This window comes from Ictalurus punctatus, chromosome 10 (assembly GCF_001660625.3).
Source record: "Ictalurus punctatus breed USDA103 chromosome 10, Coco_2.0, whole genome shotgun sequence".
Taxonomy (NCBI): domain Eukaryota; kingdom Metazoa; phylum Chordata; class Actinopteri; order Siluriformes; family Ictaluridae; genus Ictalurus; species Ictalurus punctatus.
The window spans coordinates 9,766,722-9,787,137 of record NC_030425.2 but is presented as its reverse complement, the minus strand read 5'-3'; the positions used below and the strand labels follow the sequence as shown (position 1 = coordinate 9,787,137).

The following is a 20,416-nucleotide window of genomic DNA, read 5'->3' as shown; positions in this document are numbered from 1 at the left end:
CTCCGTCTCTTCAGTCTCCATCTCCCTCTTTCTCTAATTGATTTGTTTAAACCTGCGCTCGCAATAGCTTCCTAAGTGTTAATTTTGCAAGAGAAAGCCAAGCTAAATTAGCTGTTGAATAACTGATGTGAATGCTTTATTAATACTAACAGCGTGCTCCTTCCTGAGCACAGGACAGGCATTCGCTTCAATTAACTCTGCTCCCCGATCTTTTTTTTTTTTTTTTTCTTTTCTCTTAGAAGGAAATGATAAATTAATAATTCCGAATGCTTATCGGTGAAAGGTGGTATCCGGGCAGAGTTACTTATATTGAATTAACGCGTCTCAGCTGTGACATTAATCACAGGCGGCGCTACACTGTACTTGTCATCAAGGTGCACGCCAAGGGCCGTGTCACAATCCTACTCCCCCTTCTTTTCCCATCACTTTCTCCACCTACTCTCTCCACTCATGTCACCTTAGCTACTGCTTATGACAAATGCTAATTGGAGTCAGGATGAAGGCTATATCCGCCAAGGCGCTGACTCTGTCTAACATTGTCTCTCCCCCAATGTCACTGGACATCATTGGCTTGGACATGTCTATCTGTCTCTGCAGGCCTTGTCCTCCATGCCCGAGAGCGCCCAGATGCCCAGGAGGCACAGGGACTACGAAGACAGCTCGGGCAGCTGCAACAGTAGCAGAACGTCATGCTCAAACACTGATGAAGAGGAAGAGAGCACCAACGACCTCCAAGAGAAGAAGGTCTCCATTGAGGTTGGGGAGAGCAGACAGAAAACCTCTGAGCGTTCCAGTAAGTCAGTGAAGGAAATTATTCTTTTATTAGTACTCATTCGGGGCCAGTTTGGACAGTCTCCACTATGCTGCACTCATTCCCCTTCTTTTATGTCACAGCCCTCGATAGGAAATCATTCCCTTGATGCTTTTTATACAACCATGAAGGCTTCTTAATTACTTAAACAAACTTCTGCCATTGTCACAGACAGACTTAGACACCCTCAAGTCTTTTTCTGGACAGACCAACTCTAGACACAATTATGTAATCTAGTGGTGTCAGCTGCAGCACTAACCCCAAATTACAGATGTAAATCTAGTTTAATGCATTTGTTTACCTAATTAATACATGAAACAGGCAAAATCCATCTTTTTTAATTAGGGTCACAAGGATCTGATGGTGCAGTCCAGAGACTCTTAATTTGACTGGCTGGCAGTAGTGGGTGATAGCTTGAGAGCTCTCTTGGCTCCCATACACCGTGGCTTTAATGAGCTTTTTTGATGTGTTTCAGTCCACTAGTCTGTAAGGAGGCTAGGGTCTTAGCTTGGGTGAGGCGCAATCCAGGGAGATCCTAACTGAAAGGCTCTTGGTTTACCTTGAAAAGAATGCAAACAAACTCTACTCTTTCCAAATGGAAAGGTTTCCAACTTCCTTGGGGTCCACAAACATATAGTTGTTTATAACTATAGTTGTTTTTTTTTCTTTTCTTCTTCACCTGCCTTTCTCCTTCCATGCCCCAGGTCTTGCTATCACACCATGCCAGCATGTATTGAAGTGTCACAGGGCAAGAGTGGATTGTTTAAAGATTCTTTTTTGCCTGAGCAAGCGGTCAAACCCTCCAGTTTTTCCATTAGCTTCGGAATGAAGGACAAAGCCGTGATTTGGCTGAAGTTTGAGGGGTGAGTGAGTCGCTGAGGCTGGAGTGACTTTGACGCCCCATCTGGGGGTGGCCTAAGCTAAGCCCCTATAATGCGCACGACTTGGCAACTTCCTTCCCTCAAGACTCGCAGGCAGAACACCGAGGCCGGCTGGCCCGTGGACAAGCTGGAGGTCGTTCAACACTTCGGTGCGCGTGTGGGCAAAAGCTGCTGCGGCTCTAATCCGAAAACCGCAGAGCCAGGCCACTAAGACCAGCACATGCCTTTGTGATTAATGGAAGCCACAGTTACTCTGTGTTTGTTGTCATGGAGGGGGAATTCTGACTTCATTTGCGCCTCAATACAGGCCTTTTGTGTGTATCTAAGAGTCTAATAATTTCTCTCTGTTCTCAGTAGTTCAGACACTTAATTCTGGCGTCTTCTATCTCTCCATGTTAAAAAAAACAAACCAAAAAAAAACAAACAAATGAAGAATGTTAAAAAGCTTTCTTTTATCCTCTCTCTCAGGCCGTGTGCACTGGAAGCCTGCTCCCAAACCAGAGAAATTGGGCTCAGTATCCTCACCATCGCTGTCAGGACTCATCCGCCGCTCTGTGTCATGCCCGCGCTCCATCTCTTCTTTGAGTGGACAGTCACCCAGCAGTGACGGTAGAGGCACCTCGAACAAGAGTTTGCCACAGATGGGAAGCACTAGTGTGGCATCAGCCCATGCAGGAGTTTTGGCTCCGCCAACATCGTTGGTTCGACCGCACACAGCTCTGCGCTCACACTCTCTCAGCCGCAACATCTCTGCCCACAGAATGCCCCACAGCAGCAGCCTGGGCACTATCCACTCCACCATGGCAAGTGTAAAACACACACATGTCTGCTTACCTAAAACTAACTATATTAACAGTTATTTAATCCAGTGCCATCAGCTGCAAAGCTAAACCTAAATTATATGTATATATGGTATGATGAATTTAGTTACCTGCTGTTGTTATTATTACATAAAACAGGTAAAGTTCATCATTTTTGAATTAGGGTCACTAGTATGTAATGGGATGTAATTGTGCACATGCCTTACAGCATGAATTTCTGTGTGATGGGGTGCACACACATGAATGTGTTCATGAACACGACAGAATATTCTCCATGGCTCCATCTTCTCCGCTTCTTATAGTAACACATGCATATCCCTTAACACACACCTCATTTGCTCCCTCTAACATGTGCCCCAGCTCACACTTTCTCTCTTCTTTATGCTAATCTGACTAGCCCCTAAACTCCCTCCATTCAGCAGTGCGCCTCTCTTTAAGCACTCTTTGTAACGAGCGTTAAGATGTCCCACAGTCAGAACAGCACTGGCACTTTTACACTCCGTCTCACAATCTGACAGTTCTGACATGCTGAGCCAACCTCCAGTCACCTGGGCTCATCTGGCACAGCGGGTACCTCTGGGATCTAGGCTGGAGCCGCCAAGCAATAGCTTGCGGCTGTGCCACTCTAATTGTGGCATCCTCGCCTCGCCTCGCTCTCCAGGCCTGCGGAGAGCGGCGAGGAAAGGAAAAGCTGATGACGGAAGGAAAAAAGGCAGCGTGCGCTAATTCATCTTCATTGCGTTGTGTGTGTGTTTGTGTGTGTGCGCGTGCCGCAGGGAGAGTCCCTGCTGAACGCGAGGAGCAAGGAGCAGGAGGCGGAGCTGACGCGGCAGACGCTGGCCGCGCTGGGGGAGTTACGCATCCGATTCCCAGGGAAGAGCGAGGAGGAAGCGGAGGCCGTGCTGGACGAGGTGAGTTAGTATGCCGCTCTCCTCTCGTTCCCCCAGCTCATTTGTGGAGAGTGCTGCCTGTAGCGCTGGTTCTCGCTCTCTCTCTCTCTGTCTCTCTCTCTCTCTCTCTCTCTCTCTCTCCCCATCTCATTTTGTACATAGTGTCATTAGCCGTCCACCTGTATGGTTAATGAGAGCTATTAGCTGTCGCCATGGAAAACGCAGCTGGGCAGCTGCACCTGTTTCAGACCCTTTCCAATATCAACATTTTTTCACTTGCACTTCGAAAGGGAAAAATATTAACAAATGTCTGCAAGTTTTATGCTTACTGTGTCTCTCATGTAATGCAATAAAAAATAACCTTTCGGTAATAATTCAGAAAGAGTTCCTAGTGACTATTATGAGTCCATGAATTGCATTTACGAAAAAACGCAAAAAAAAAAAAAGTGTTGTACATTAGAAAGTGGAACACTGTAATTTAGATATCTGTGTGCATCAGTGTACTTTATGGCCTCCTGATTAGTATGGAGCCGACGTAAGCCTAAATGAATTATTAATGATTTATCCAAGAAGATGAATTTAACGTTTATGACCTTATCAATGCCTGAGTGCTCTACCACCATCCTTCATTGTAACCATGTCCATGGTTCATTTCCTCCGTGGAGGAACAAGCCAGAGATTTGTCTTGACTTGAGGTCCACTAGAGAACATAAATAGAATATTAGCTTTGTAGCGCAGTGTAACAAGGTGCGCTAATGAGAGAACAAGTACACAAGAAAGATTTGCTTGTTCAAAATTGATAATAATCTCAGTGTAGTCACACATTAAGATTGATCTATGTACTAGTTAAAAATGAGTAAAGGAAACAATAAAGTGCGCAGCGTCTCACTACAGAAAGAACGAGAAAAAGGAACGCCGCATGGTCTGTTTGTGTCAAGATTTGTCTTTGTTTATGCATGTGTTGCAGAGACGCATTGATTTTATTTCACAGTAGTAAAAAACAGTTCAAATAATGTAAAAACAACTTAGCAGGGCCATACTTAGGAAATGCCTGAGGGAGGGGAAAAAGCACTGAATATGGGCAACTTAATGGGAAATGTGTACTTAATGGGACAGAAATGTTGTCTTTTGTCACAAAATGAGCGTAATGCTTTTTTTTTTTTTTTTTTTTTTTTTGGCACCCGCAGATTTTAAACAACTGGAAATATCATAAACCAAAAGTGGCTTCTTATTGGCTTGTGAAGTTAGATGCCACCAAACAAAGAAAGGTAAAGTATTATAAATCCACCTACATGATACACCACAGTTATATACATCTTTAAAATGAAGTTTTTTTTTCGCAGTAAAATGTGTTCATTATAATTTAGATCATTAGTTTAATGAATAAGTTAAAGCGGCTGTAAGCGCTTTTAAAGAACAATCTAGTTAGAGGTCTGTCTACATTCTGATAGATGCTACTAAAATTATTTATGCCTCTAAAAAAATAATAATAATAATTATTATTGCCCACTTTCCTGGAACAAAAAATTTCTACATGTTTTGGTTGTATTAATCAATCACATGGTGTGGTCTGCCTGTTAATGATTTTGTGCATGCATGTGCAGTATACGTACGAACTGGAAACTTTATGGCCTTGTTATGGAAGCAGTGAAGACAGTCATCTGAAAATTCCACCGGAGAGAGTGCAAGGGCTTGAAAACCGATGCTACACTTTTACACTACAGCTTTTGTGTCTGCTTGACATTTTCTACTGTATAGAATTCTGAACATGAGGCTTTCCTGAGCTGACATTGGTGTCTTATTTGCCCATATCTCAGTCTCAAGTAAGGTTGTAGCATTTTAAAATCTAGTCACCCCCCGAAAAGTGAAAACGGAGAAAATCGCATTTATTGGTTTCCATTCCATTCCACTACATTGGTAACCTAATCTTCATTCGGGAAAACGGCATGCCTGTCAAATTTTAAAGAAGTCTAAATGGTTTACCGCTTTGATTATTAGCTTCATCCACATCTGTCTCAGTCTAATCACCTGAGGTACAAGTCACTCATGGTATTTAGAGCCTCATCATCATCATGTCTTCACTCGACTGATCTTTGTTCACGCTAGCATGAGTTATGAAAATAATCACTGATTAAAGAAGTTTCATTCAGTTGGGTAAATTTCTCTTTATTAACATTCTTTATTAGGTCTTTTTTACTTTAACTTCGTCTGCTGTCACCTCTTTAGACGATGTAACGGTGCAGGAGCGCCCTGGACAATTTGACAGTCAGTATCTGATTACAAACTAAATTGATTCGGCTTATGTCCATTTTGTTTTGGTTAAAACGATTTATTATTATTTTTGACCGTTTTATACAATTCCGCTTCAGCAACATCTGAATGGTCTTCTCAGACCGCCACACATTTCTGTCTGTATGTTCTATGTAGCAGTGATTCCGTAAATAAAACCCCGAAATCGAGCTGCAGTTAGCTGTGAATATGTTTTGCTTGAAGGGTGCCAACATTTGACCCAACCAAGCAACTGAACAACAAGCTCATTCTCTTTCATTGTCTGAAATCAGATGTAACTCATTTTTGCACTGTGCTCGTGCAGGTCTTTGGAGGAAGGGGTTTGAAAGAGAGATTTTCCTGGACGCTGACTCCTTAGGTGTTTAGGTCTGGTAGGGAGAAGTGCTAAAATGGCTTACAGCAGCTTTAATCACTAAATATATCAAGTATGATTGATTTGGATATAACTGTTTTAAGGGCCATTTGTATTGTTGTTTCAAGTTATCTTATGTAGTTGTAAACTAAACTAATTAGAGATTATAGACTGCTAATTATTCTTAATTTCTTTCGCCGTTAACCTTTGTAATTTATGACTACAAATGCTGTAATTGTGCCTTTTAAATAGGTTCAGACTGATCCACGATCAATGCTCGTTACTAATTAATGGGCAAAGTAAGGGAGTTGTTTTTGAATTCTCCAACGTAAAGTTAACACACCTGTCTGGAATCACTTCTGACGTCGTTCCCGTTTCTCTAGAGTAAGCTCTCCAGGATATGCTTAATTTAGATGTATTTTTTTTTTCTCCCCCCTCAAACGTTTGAGTGGACGGAAACTCGCATTGCGCACTATTTTCTGATGAGTTAACAGTTTTTTAAAAATATTGCTAATTGATTAAGAATTGTTATATCAGCAGTCTTAGTCTTTCTCAGAGTGGAGAAATGTCAGAAAGTTCTTACATTTCTCCATTGTAGTGTAAGACTGCTGATATGTGGACTTGTCATGTGGATTTGTCTTTCCAAAATAACCAGCCCAGAGGGGTTTTTTTTTACCAGTTCCAAGGAGCGTGCATTTTAGGGCTTTGTCAACCAAGTATGGCAGAGCGAGGGCAGCTTTTCTTGGAACGATATAATCACCTCTGTTTCGCTCTGTCTTTTGGGAATAAATTAATTAGTTTAATGAGCCCGCTGATAATAAAAGGTGTAACAGCAACAATAATAATAATAATTATTATTATTATTAGTAGTAATATTATTATTATTATTATTATTATTATTATTATTGGCGGTGGTAGAAGTAGTATTTTATCATGCACTGATCTATTGTCGGTCGGTTTGAAAACTCGGGATTGTGTGAAATCATATGTATTTTGTTCATGCAAAATAACCTATACTTTGGTAGAGGCATTTATTTGTGTTCTCTCGTGTTTTGTTCAGAATAATGGCGTGAATTACTGTGACAATCCTGCACCGCTGGGTTGCTAAGTAACAGCTGCTCTCACCTTTCTCACTATCAGATCATTGCAGTACATCCTGGCTTCTCACAATTGGCTGCCCGATGGGCTGTACATACACTATGCCCCTGTCGTGTCCGAATGTATAACCACGTCATTTACCATGTTGCAACACCCCGCACCAAATAATGACCCACCAGTTCCTTGACAAGCATCAGTTTCCTAGATCTTATCGCAGGACTGCCATACTGTTGGCTTCTATGTGGTTTGTAAAGTGCATTGCATATTGAAATATGCTGCCATATTATTTGATTAGGGCTTAATTTGACACACAGTGCCCTTTTGTCATTAATGGAGCTTTGTGACTAAGGACCCATGGCTATCTATTATGTACTAGCCGTACCCTGTATATATACCTACACACATACACACACATTTCAATATAGACAACTATTCCACTATTGAAAATGTTCCTATTTTACATTCTTTTGTAATTTAATACAATTTTCATTACACATTATATTAGTGACAACTTAGAAAATTTGAATTTTTGAAATATTACAAATTTGATTACATTTAAACAGAGACCTAGGAATAGTGCGGACTCTAGTATATTAAATATCCAAGATATTGAGCATTACCCTGTCCAGGGTGTACCCCGCCTTGTGCCCGATGCTCCCTGGGATAGGCTCCAGGTTTCCCCATGACCCATTAAAAAAAAAAAAAAAAAAGCACATGTACATAAGTATTCACAGCCTTTGCCATGACGCTCAGAATTGAGCTCAGGTGCATCCTGTTTCCACTGATCATCCTTGAGATGTTTCTACAACTTGATTTGAGTCCGCCTGTGGTAAATTCAGTTGATTGGACATGATTTGGAAAGGCACACACCTGTCTATATAAGGTCCCACAGTGACCAATGCATGTCAGAGCACATACCAAGCCATGAACTCCATGGAATTGTCTGTAGACCTCCGAGACAGGATTGTATCGAGGCACAGATCTGGGGAAGAGTGCAGAAACATTTCTGCAGCATTGAAGGTCCCAATGAGCACAGTGGCCTCCATCATCCGTAAATGGAAGAAGTTTGGAACCACCAGGACTCTTCCTAGAGCTGGCCGCCTGGCCAAACTGAGCGATTGGGGGAGAAGGGCCTTAGTCAGGGAGGTGAACAAAAACCCGATGGTCACTCTGACAGAGCTCCAGCGTGTCTCTGTGGAGAGAGGAGAACCTTCCGGAAGAACAACCATCTCTGCAGCACTCCATCAATCAGGCCTGAATGTTAGACTGGCCAGACGGAAGCCACTCCTCCGTAAAAGGCACGTGACAGCCCACCTGGAGTTTGCCAGAAGGAACGTGAAGGATTCTCAGACCAAAGATTGAACAAAGATTGAACTCTTTGGCCTGAATGGCAAGTGTCATGTCTGGAGGAAACCAGGCACCACTCATCACCTGGCCAGTACCATCCCTACAGTGAAGCATGCTGGTGGCAGCATCATGCTGTGGGGATGTTTTTCAGCGGCAGGAACGCTCTGGACCTCAGACTGGGGTGGAGGTTCATCTTTCAACAGGACAACGACCCTAAGCACACAGCCAAGATAACAAAGGAGTGGCTACAGGACAACTCTGTGATGTCCTTGAGTGGCCCAGCCAGAGCCCAGACTTGAACCCGATTGAACATCTCTGGAGAGATGTGAAAATGGCTGTACACCGACGCTCCCCATCCAACCTGATGGAGCTTGAGAGGTCCTGCAAAGAAGAATGGGAGAAAGTGCCCAGAAATAGGTGTGCCAAGCTTGTAGCATCATACTCAAAAAGACTTGAGGCTGTAATTGGTGCCAAAGGTGCTTCAACAAAGTATTGAGCAAAGGCTGTGAATACTTATGTACATGTGCTTTTTTTTGTTGTTTTTTATTTTTAATAAATTTGCAAAGATTTCAAACAACCTTCTTTCACGTTGTCATTATGAGGTATTTGTTTGTAGAATTTTGAGGAAAGTAATGAATTTAATCCATTTTGGAATAATGCCGTAACATAACATAATGTGGAAAAAGTGAAGCGCTGTGAATACTTTCCGGATGCACTGTGTGTCTATATTTTATTTTTATTTTTTTTCGATCCAATCAAAAAGAAGGATTCTTGACAAGGAAGTTAAGGTATAACATCCATATTCACGAGTCAGCCACATGAAAAACAATGAACAAGAGTGGCGCTCAACAGAGGGTAACACGCACCAAACCTCTGCTCTCAAAAAGCAATACTGCTTATCTAAAGATTACCTGGATGTTATACAGCACTGCTGGAATAAAATGAGACGTGTGTTGAGTTAATGTGTTTGCGGGGGAAAAAAGACTGCGTGACACTGTGTGCTACTGCTAATACCAAAACTTTAATGCAAGTTAACAAATCATAAGTTGTACCAGAAAATTCCTCAGCATCAGTCTACAGCAAAAACTAAGAGTTTGGGTCATGTGTGTCTCAGGTGTTTATCACTTTTATTTACTGTGACATGATCTCAAGCAGTTCATTTATGTTAAAAATAAACATGAATAAAGCAAAACAAAATACCTCCTAACTGTTATACAGGACTAATCAACATCTTTAGAATTTATTTGGTTCTTGTGAGGCTTTTGGCAACTGATTATTAATTATAAGGCTTAAATGTTAAAACCGTCTGTTAAACCATAAAAACATGGCTCTAGAATGTTGTATGACTGTATTCAGTGAGGTATCATGGATTTATGGTGAGGAGGTAATAACGTTTTCCACATCTGTATTCAGACCTTAGAACCATTTCACCCAAACGTCCCAGTTATGCACTACTCAGCATTGTTACTGACAGTTTGACAGTTATTACTATAATATATTGTATAAAAAACACAATATTTCACTCTGAAATTCAAGTTTTGGGCAACATTAAAACACACAAACGTAGAACGGCATCCGAGGGCAACATCTAAATATATAAATATGACATTGTGACACAAATAATCATGAATTGTCCACACTTCCTCCGCAACTATATACAGCAGCCACATCATTTTTACCTCTTACTAAGCCCTGCGCTTTCTGCCGCTATCAGTACCCTTCTAGTTCATTCTGTTAAAAAAAAAAAAATTTGCTTTCTTCATTTGGCCTGCATCTCTGTTATTGTTAGGTTATGCTGTATATAAATTTGGTATCAAGTGTTAATTTATAGGCTCGCAGCCAGTTAATGTGGTTGGAACCCAAATTGATAAATTGGGACAAATTTGCCAAGTTGGAAATGGAACTATTCATGAGAATCAGCCTCAATCTATTTAAAGTATATTAGGTTATAAGATGTTCCTCAATGTTGCCTTCTGAACTTTTTATTATGGTCTTTTGTCTGAACTACATTTTCTATTATTTATCTTTTGAACTTGAGAGCATGTTTCTTTATCCATCAGGTGCTTGTTTTAAAAGTAGTGAAAAGGTAGTACCCTGAAAGTACTGGCTAGAAAAATTAGTTACGCACATGCTTAACACAAGTCTGAATATGAAGAATTTCCCACAGGTATCGACTGACCACGAATATTGGCACTTTTGATCTTTGCTCTCATGGATATCAAACAATTGCAAACTCAACACAGGTTTGTCAATAAATATATTTGTTAAATATAGGTGTGCAACAATTATTGGCACCCCTATGAGTTCATATGAGAAAAATATGTTTGAAGTATTTTCCCATTGATATTTTACATATTATTTAGTACACCTGCGTGACTAGGAACAGGAAATTGTTCAACTACGACTTCCTGTTTCATATGGGTGTAAATATGAGGTAAGACAGGCCAGATTGACTTAGTCATTCATAACAATGGGTAAGACCAAGGAATATAGCTGTGATGTGCAGCAAAAGGTTGTTGAGCTTCACAAAACGTGAAGTGTCTATAAGAAAATAGCACAAGCATTGAAAATGCTCATTTCCACCATCAGGGCAATAATTAAGAAGTTCCAGTCAACTGGAAATGTTATGAATCAACCTGGAAGAGGACGTGTGTCTATATTGTCTCAACGCACTGTGAAGAGGATGGTTCGAGTGGCCAAAAAATCTCAAAATCTCAAAATATCAACAGATATTAAATGAAAACCCGACTGCCTCTGCCAGAAAGCTTAAAATGGGCCGTGGTTGAATTGAAACAGGACAATGATCCAAAACATACAACAAAATCAACACAAAAATGGTTTACTGACCACAATATCAAGGTCCTGCCATGGCCATCCCAGTCCCCTGACTTCAAACCCAAAGAAAACCTGTGGAGTGAACTGAAGAGGAGAGTCCACCAGCATGGACCTCAAAATCTAGAGAGATTCTGTATGGAGGAATGGTCTCAGATCCCTTGCCATGCATTCTCCAACCTCATCAGGCATTATAGGAGAAGACTCAGAGCTGTTATCTTGGCAAAGGGAGGTAGCACAAAGTATTAAGTAAAATGGTGCTAATAAATGTTGCACACCTATATTTAACAGTTGTGTTTTGTTTGCAGTTGTTTGATATCCATGAGAGCAGCATATTTTTGTGAATTTATCAAACAAAAGGTTAAGCAACAAAGACAATTTTTCACAGCCTTCTTTGCTCATAGTTACCAATGGTGCCAATATTAGTGGAGGGCACTGTATATTTTGAACTTAATTTGGCTAATTTCAATATAGCCCTAAGAACAGCTATAATTGGGATAAATTTAGGAGGCTTTCATGATCATTTCAGTGTTCAAGCCCTTGTACCTACTCTGTGAAATCTATACCAGTCTGATTACTTACGGGGATTGTCATTGTCATGCTGAATATTAGCTGAAATATAAAGGATCACTGTGCGGAGAACTGCTCACGGAAGATCATTAAATCTGAGTGTCACATGACAGAAAATTGCCAATCAGCCTATGGGACTGTTAGGGCTCTTCAACCTGTTTAGCCTCAGTTTAGACTTAGAATGACATTCTCATACTTATCTTTCAGCCTCGCTCTCCAATCACTCTATTCAGTCTCTGCACCTGTCTTTCCATCTTTTACCCCTCTCTACCCATCACTACAGACCTCATCGATTGATTAGACCTGCACCAAAGCCTGCGCTCTTGAATCTTTATGATTGTGACTATAGAAAGTGAAAAATATCCTTCTGCTTTTAATTGCACTTGCTTTGATTCTGTAATGGAAATCATTTGCTCTCATTCATGTGCTTCACACGTAAAGGTCCTGGACATTGTCCGCACCAATGTTCGTTCATTGCTCCAGAGGATCTGGAGGGAGCCTGACATCGACAGTTTACGTCTCTACCGCCTTTTTAACCGCGTCTTCAGTCGCCTGCTCTGGAGCCATGGTCAAGGCCTGTGGAACTGTTTCTGCAGCTCTGGGTAAGGAGCTCTTCACTATACAGATACTGAGCAAATTGGTTCATAATCAAGAAACTGTCAGATGAATGCTCACTGGCCAAACTCCACTTTTGACATAGTGAAGATGTACATATTGTTTATAGTAGACTTACTTTAATGGTCAGTAATGTTTGAGAATGAAATGAAGTGATTTTAATTTGTTGGCGAATTATCATGGTTAATCTGATGGTTGATATTTCTGTAAAGCTGCTTTGAGACAATGTCTATTGTAAAAAGCGCTATACAAATAAAATTGAATTGAATTGAATTGAATCTAGCAAAGAATCATAGACTTTTTCACGAAGATACAAAAGTCACACTCATTAAATTATCCAGTCAGCTAATAAAGTTGCAGCAGCATCAAGTATAAAATGATGCAAATACAGGTTAAGAGCTTCAGTTCATTTTAAACATCAATGTGGAGAAAATTTGATCTCGGAGACTTCAACTATGGAATGGTTGTCGGTGCCAGACATGGTCGGTTTGAGTATTTCAGAAACTGCAGATCTCCTGGGGTTTCCCATGCACAACAGTCTCTAAAGTTTACACAGAATGGTGTTTAAAAACAAGTGGTAGTTCTGTGGGCGGCACCGCTTCATTAATATGAGAGGTCAGAGGAGAATGAGCTGACGGGAAGGCAATGGTAACTCCAGTATCCACTCTTTACAAATGTGTTGAGCAGAAAAGCAAGTCAAACCTTGAGACAGATGGACTACAACAGCACAAGACCACATCATGCTCCATTCCTGTCAGCCAGGAATATTAGGCCACAGATTAGAAAAAGACCATGCAATGTTTTTCCACTCTTCAGCTGTCCAGTTTTAGGGAAGCTGAAGTTCTTGATCTGTATCTTTATGATTTTTTGTATTGCACTGCTGCCACATGACTGGCTAATTGGATAATTGCATGACTATACAGGTGTTGCAAATAAAGTGGCCGGTAAGTCTATATGTCCATTAAGAAAAATTTAAAATCTCATTAAAAAAAAAAAGCAAAAGGTTTTTTAATTGTCAGTTCCTCTAGTTCCTTCTATTGTCTAATTGTTTACCAGCATTTATTGTGACTGCCGCCGTAAGGACAACAAAGGAATACATAAAATCCCTCATGTGTCCTTCTATTCATTTCTTGTGTGGGTATCTAGTGGGTCTACAAGGATTTTCTACAACCCACTTGTACCTATAATTGACAGATATAGCGATATAACCACCCAGGTTTATTTTAACTTAATGAGAGTGTGCATGGCACTAGGGGATTAGTGATGGTGCTAAGCACCCCATGCTGCTGCCATTTAATCAGTGCCCGGTGCATGAAGGAGGTCTGTGGGCAGCTAGCGCTCAGAGGAAAGCCCAGCATGGGAGCATTGTGAAGGCCTCCTCGCCTGTAATGTACTCTCATATCCCCAGCCATTATATTCCTTCATCTCCACAATGAAACACAATCACTGCTGCTGTCCAATGACTTTGAAAAGAAAAAGACATTATTTTAGCTCAGTATTTTCCCTTTTATTCAGCCCACGCTGAGGACCAGGCCCTTTGAATTTTTTTTTTTTTGACACTCATTCATCAAAGCGTCTGGTGAGACAGAAGTCCTGGGGTTTTTACTGAATTCTTTTTGGAAAATTTTTTGTATTGAGATCTATGTTTGCATGTATATGCTTGGACCTACAGCAGGTCATCGTGGGAGAGCATCTTCAGCAAGAGCAGCGAGGTGGTGACGCCGCAGGAGTTGCAGTGCTGCCAGCGCTTGGTGCAGCTGTGCCGTGACTGCCTGCTGGTGGTTTACAAGTTCGTAGTGGAGTCGCGCGGGTCGCTGACCGGCCTGAGCCCAGAGTGGGATGATCCCAGGTAAACCCCTCCCTTCAGACTTAATCTTTCCTCCACACTAATTTTTTTTTTTTCTTTTTCCATCTGTTCAACCTCGGTCCCCTGTGCAGCAGAGTTCAGGGGAGATGGCTGGGAAGGGGCATATCTGACTTTTCAGCTGCACAGGGGAAGCTGTGAACAGGGAAGAATGACCCTCAGATTATCACTTAACATAGTAGGCCCCCTGAGGTGCAGCTAATTCAATTATAAAAGAGATGAGCCAGAGTGAAATAATCTTAAGAGCTTCTGCATAGCCTACTTCCTGTGATCTATAGCTGCAGATAATGCCATAGATTTTGAGTCTGTATATTCCAACAGGCATTTTGTTGTAATATATGGCACTTTGTTGTTGCTTAGTAGTTAGGCTTTAATTTAATTTAAAGGCTATCATTTAATTGATTTCATTCTAGTTGAATGAGACAGATTAATTGCAATGAGCTCAGCGTTTTACTAACAGCTGTGTAAATAACAGGTTTAAGGTGTAATCCAAATGAAGTCTCGATGTCTTTAAATATTTTCAGTGTTTACGTGATATAGGTACATGCATATTTTAAGCACTCTGACATTCCAGCCTGTATTTTTGGTACACTGTACTTGACTCGAGTCTATACCAAGGTCCTGCCCATACTATATTTGTTGCCCATATATAAAAATGAAACGTGCATAAAGCATGCATAAAGTGAAGACATGATACTGTGAAACACTTGTGTTCAGTATAGCTGTACACGTATTTAAGCTAATCAAACCTGATACTTTTTTTTATATTTAATTTTATTTATTTAATGTTTTGTTTTTTTAATCCAGGGGTGTCTGAGTCCGGTTCTGGTTTGGTGGTATCTTTGCTCAAAGACACCTAATTCACCTCAGCATTTAATTACCAGGTTTATTAGGTGTGTTAGAGCTGTGAAATTTTGTTGGACTCTGGCCCAGGCTTGGCGTTTCAAATTCTGTGCTAACACTTCATTTTTTCCAACGTTTGGATTATGCTGTGTCTAGTATTCACCGAAAACTATTACAGACTTGACAAATTCATATCCCATCCAACACCAAAACAGATTAAAGCTTTGTATGGGCATGGCCTCCTCCGTTTTTCTCCTCCTACATTAAAACTATGACCCTGTCTTTTTGCTCTTGACTTGCGGACTGTGGTGAAGCTCGCCCTCAGCTGCCGGACCAGTCTCATCTCGTGGCTCGACCCCTTCCTCTTCTACCCTCTCACTCCTTGACGCAGGTCTTTCTACTCTTGATTTTGGATCAACCCCTCTCTCCATATCTCCAGTCTGTCCAGACTGTAACCACCCACCCTCATGCACCTGTTTGCCACTTTTGCTCGCTTGTCTCTGAACATGGCATCTTGGAGGGGGTGCTGACTAAAATAAAAAAAAGTTTTCTAAGAAAGCAAGCCAGCCTTTCCTCCATCCTTTCCACTTACCATGGCAACAAGCACCCGCTCATTCGTCACAGCGAATCGCAACAGTTTCACTGCATGGTGCATGACGCGCACTTCCATATCTTTCCCAGGACATGCCTCATTGACGGCTCAGTGGCAGAACGGAGCAGGGGGATGACAGATTAGACTTTTCACTTAGCCGGCATATGCTTTGCCTCGTTAGGAAAATGATGTCTGAGTAGGGGCATGGCACCATATTGCTGGTGACCCCCCCCCCCCCCCCCCCCCCCTCCTTTCAACAGCCACTCATCCTCCTCTCTGGCATGTGTGTTGCCCCCCTACCTGCACCCATACGCCGCCTGTTCTACATCTGCCTCCACTTGCCAGTCTTGGCCAGTGGAGAGACATGGGGTCCAGAGCCATCAGGGTGGCAGAGACAGACTCTTAAGCAACTGTCTAAGATGCATTTCTTAAAGGATTCAGGCTGCAAAACATCATTCCAGTCATTACTAGTGAGATTCATCTTAGAATAGAAGATGGTTGTTTGTTTGTTTTACCGCAAATTAATAGTTTTACAAAGACCAATAAAATACATTTTAACATTAGAATACATTTTAACATTAAAATACATTTTAAAAACTGAACTTTTTCTACTTTGTTAATGAACAAAGTAGCATACGAGAGATATCGTTTTTATCATATATATATTATATATACACTACCGGTCAAAAGTTTAGACGCACTCATTCTTTATTTTTTTTCTTTCTTTATTTTTTCCCCCACATTAGATTAATAATGAAGTCATCAAAACTCTGGAAAAACACAAATCTAACGATGGGAATTATGTTGTGATTAAAAAAAGAAATCCAAAATAAATAAAAATAATTCAGTATTTTTATTTATTTTTTTTGCCTAGAATTTCCAGAAATGTATTCTTGGCATTTTCTCAACCGATTTCTTAAGGAATCCCCCTGAGGTGCTTTTTAATCGGTATTAAAGGACTTCCAACCTACGCTGGACATTTATCGGTGCTTTTCGGAATATTTCGCTCCATCCACTTAAAAAAAATCTATATTTTTTTTATAAATAAAATCTTTGTTTTCTAATGAAAGAAATGAATATGTTGGTACAATTATATTTTTGTCTACGATGATTTTAAACATTTAACCACACACCTTCAGATAAAAATGTTTTTAAGATCATGAAAAACATTTCAGTCAAGTGTCTCCAAACTTTCGACCGGTTATATATATATATATATATATATATATATATATATATATATGTGTGTGTGTGTGTGTGTGTGTGTGTGTGTGTGTGTGTGTGTGTATATATATATATATATATATATATATATATATATATATATATATATATATATATATATATATATATAAATATAAATAAATATAAATAATATCATTTATTAAGTCATATCACATATCAAGTCTGATTTATTTTTTTATTTACTCTCTTCCCCCCTCAACATTTTTGACAGTGGCAGAACTATTGAACATATACTTTAAACATGCAAACTGACTGGAGGTACGTGCAGATCTCCAAGTCATTGTGTATAATTAGGAAGACCCGCATATTCTCCAAAAAAAAATACCGTTAGACAGCTGCTGGCTCTCAGGGGGCTTTCCGCTGGCAGGTTTTCCTAAGAACTACTCAGTGATCAAAAGCCAAGGACCTGGTGGAAGCATTATAGAGATCCAATTAAATATTGCCGGCAGCCTGATTGGACTCTGGGTCACGGAGCCCTTTTACACGCATCCTTAAACAGACACCTTTGTCAAGAGACTCATATGGGAATGGCACCTTTGGCTAGGAAAATATTTGTGAACCTTTTGGAATTACCTCAATGTTATGTGAATAGCTCCTAAAATGTAATGAAAATCTCAAATCTCATTTCTGAATTTAACTGGCACACATTTTTAATCAAAGTCATCGTTTGATACAACTGTTCATATTCTGAAATATTGACATTTATCTATGGCATATATGTTAATATTTGAGCATTTAGCTTGATGGAAAAATGTGTCTTTTTCCCCCCCGTTCAATGCTGCACTTTGGTGAATGGGTTGGATGTACAGTAGTTAATCTACATTCTAAACTATCTGCTTGACAAGCACGAGCGGTACTCTTGAGCAGTTTCAAGGGCATTCTTCTTGAACTAAATGAAGTTAATTTGACTTTTCACAAGTCTCCTGGGTATGGCGGCAATGCAGCAGAAGCCCTCAGAGCAAATCTTTTTTAGTATACTTAGAAGAAGCAGCATGGCTAATTTGTCCTGGGGATATTATATAAGGAAGACTGTCACAAGTACCATGTTACAGTGACAAGCCCAAGGGTTATTTTACAGTTACTGTAATTTTCTTTTCTTTTCACTGTCATGTTGCACTAACCAGGTATAGGTCATTTGGTTAGAGCACAGCACTGTGTTAGCTTTCACTGCCTTTTAATGAATAAACAATTTAAATGTCCTCATTAACAATCTGTGATGAGATCTGAACAGCTATCCTATGTGGGTCATATACTGTCTCAATTGGTTCACCTCCACGTCTCATTTCAGGCCGTAATTATCTTCGCCAGTATCCACTTTCGGACATCCTTCTCCTGTTAGATAGATTTAAGCAGCATTGATGTTAAACAATGTCCTCCGCCAGTCTATTAACACGAGGCTTGTTCAGCTGCCCGAGTGAAGATGCAAAATGTCACTCATCATTAAAAACAGAAGGCATTTACAACAAGGGATCAGGGGGAAACAGAGAGGTTGGAACGTGTTGGGTTGGACAGTATTGAGCTAAGGGGGTAGCTGGGTGTTTGCTTTATGTTGTCAGATTGCTAACGCGGCCTGATCTCCTCATGTGACCTTTTGCAACGCTAATCCTGCTTCCGCATCTCCTGTCCATCCCCTGTCCCTGTTTCCCATCTCTCTGTGTGTAGGTATCTGGTGCCAGTGACCTCCCAGTTCATCATCAAGTGGCCTTCCTCCAGCTCGAGCCGGAACGTGGCCTCTCGCAGTCTTTTCACCACCCGCATGGGCCACTTCTAATCCACCCTGGACACTCGCCGCCTCCTGGGGAGGAAAGGAGCACAGATCCCTCTGCTGAACCCCTCTTTGGGGACACGCTGACTCTGGAAGCATGCAAAAAGGGATTTTGCCAGTCCGCTTTTTTAGATGTAGTCATTGGCGCATCAGAGGCAGACATTTAGGCAGTCCCTCCCATGAGTTCGGCTTGTGCCCATGGATCTCATCTCATGTTTAAAAAAAGAAAAAAAGTCTGCTGTACAGTTATCTCCTTTATTATACTGTAAAATATGATTCACCATAATGGATTTATTTCCAGGACTTGCAAAACAATTCTGTCAATAACAGTGAATGTTTCAGTGACATTTAGATGGAATGGGATTTGTGTGTATGCTCGTTGATGAAGGAAGAACATACATTGCTGTTTTTCTTTTTCGCTGCTTGCAACGTTTGCCAATGGCTGGTGCTGTTTTTCTTAAATGATTCTATTGCATTTTGCCACAGTATGTAGTAGTAAGAAGAATTTAGGGGTACAGAGAGGTTTTGTCAAATTGCTTTTTCTCAAGAGCCAGGATAAAGGAAGGTCTTCTGATAACCTGCCTCTCAGAAAAGAGAGAGCAAAATTCTGCAGCGCTGCAGCCAATAGCGTTCACTTGTGTATGCCTATACACAGTCTTTTAAACTTGCGTTCACAACTGACGAAGGGTAAATCACTGCACATGAGAAATACTTGAATTTATTTATACTATTTATTTTATTTTAAATGTTTATTTACATGCACTACTAACTTAAGTTTTTTTTTTAATCGTTTTATGTATGTTAGTTGTTTTTGTGTTATTTACTATAGCTATGAGAATGAGTTTTAAAGTACTGTAGGTCTTTGCTAAACTGCCATGTTTGTGTTTTAGCAGCTATGCCCTGTATTTTCTCACACTGTATGCAAGTGCCAGTGCAGATTGTGGCGTGCCAAGACTAAGCACAACCAGGAATGTGTTAATGGCTTCTAAATCGAGGTTAGTGAGTAATTAGATTACTCCGTATGACAGTAGGTAGTGTTAGAATTTCAATTTGAAAAAGCTCCTGGTAGCTAATTTTCAGGTAGATTGTATCCCGTAAAAAAAAAAAAAAAAAAAAAAAAAAATGCTAATGCAGGATGTTTTTGGTTATGTCCTTCAGCAGTCCTTTTTTTTAATGAATATGGCGATAACGATATGCTATGAAACCTATATGCTATTTTTTTTTCTCCTATCCCTTAGTGTCATTTCACTATGCCTGGATTTCGTACATGTTCATTCTAGATAATGATTCTTAAGTTTAACAGCAATAAAAGACTGGTGGTTCTAGATTTTTGATCTGTATTTCTCATTAAGCTGTCTCTGTCTCTTTTCTGCCCACTGAATTGAGTGACAACTTTTGTCTTTTTTCCTTGGGCTTCCTTCTAATGTTATTGTAACATGAGAGATCTTGAGAATATCTAAATAAGCTACACACATGCACACACACTCATCCTGCACAAAACTGACACTCCGTGTCATTCCATCCTGTCTCATGTGAAACTCGGAAGAGCAACCTCGCTAACCTTGTCGTGTCATGTCCTGACTCAAGGCCAGGGGAATAGA

The 20,416-nt window shown here is 40.5% G+C and overlaps 1 protein-coding gene across 2 annotated transcripts in view; it reads left to right on the top strand.

The window, feature by feature from the left end:
• ttll7 (tubulin tyrosine ligase-like family, member 7) overlaps positions 1-20,142 on the top strand; it is a 70,533-nt gene extending 50,391 nt beyond the window's left edge. For both annotated transcript variants that reach the window (XM_017477559.3, XM_017477558.3), the window contains exons 15-21: positions 598-793; positions 2,161-2,495; positions 3,290-3,424; positions 4,591-4,671; positions 12,333-12,493; positions 14,179-14,355; positions 18,713-20,142. In XM_017477559.3, the coding sequence (XP_017333048.1) occupies positions 598-793; positions 2,161-2,495; positions 3,290-3,424; positions 4,591-4,671; positions 12,333-12,493; positions 14,179-14,355; positions 18,713-18,821 (1,194 nt within the window). In that variant the 3' untranslated portion in view covers positions 18,822-20,142. The remainder of the gene's footprint in view (positions 1-597; positions 794-2,160; positions 2,496-3,289; positions 3,425-4,590; positions 4,672-12,332; positions 12,494-14,178; positions 14,356-18,712) is intronic.
• Positions 20,143-20,416: the final 274 nt, after the last annotated feature.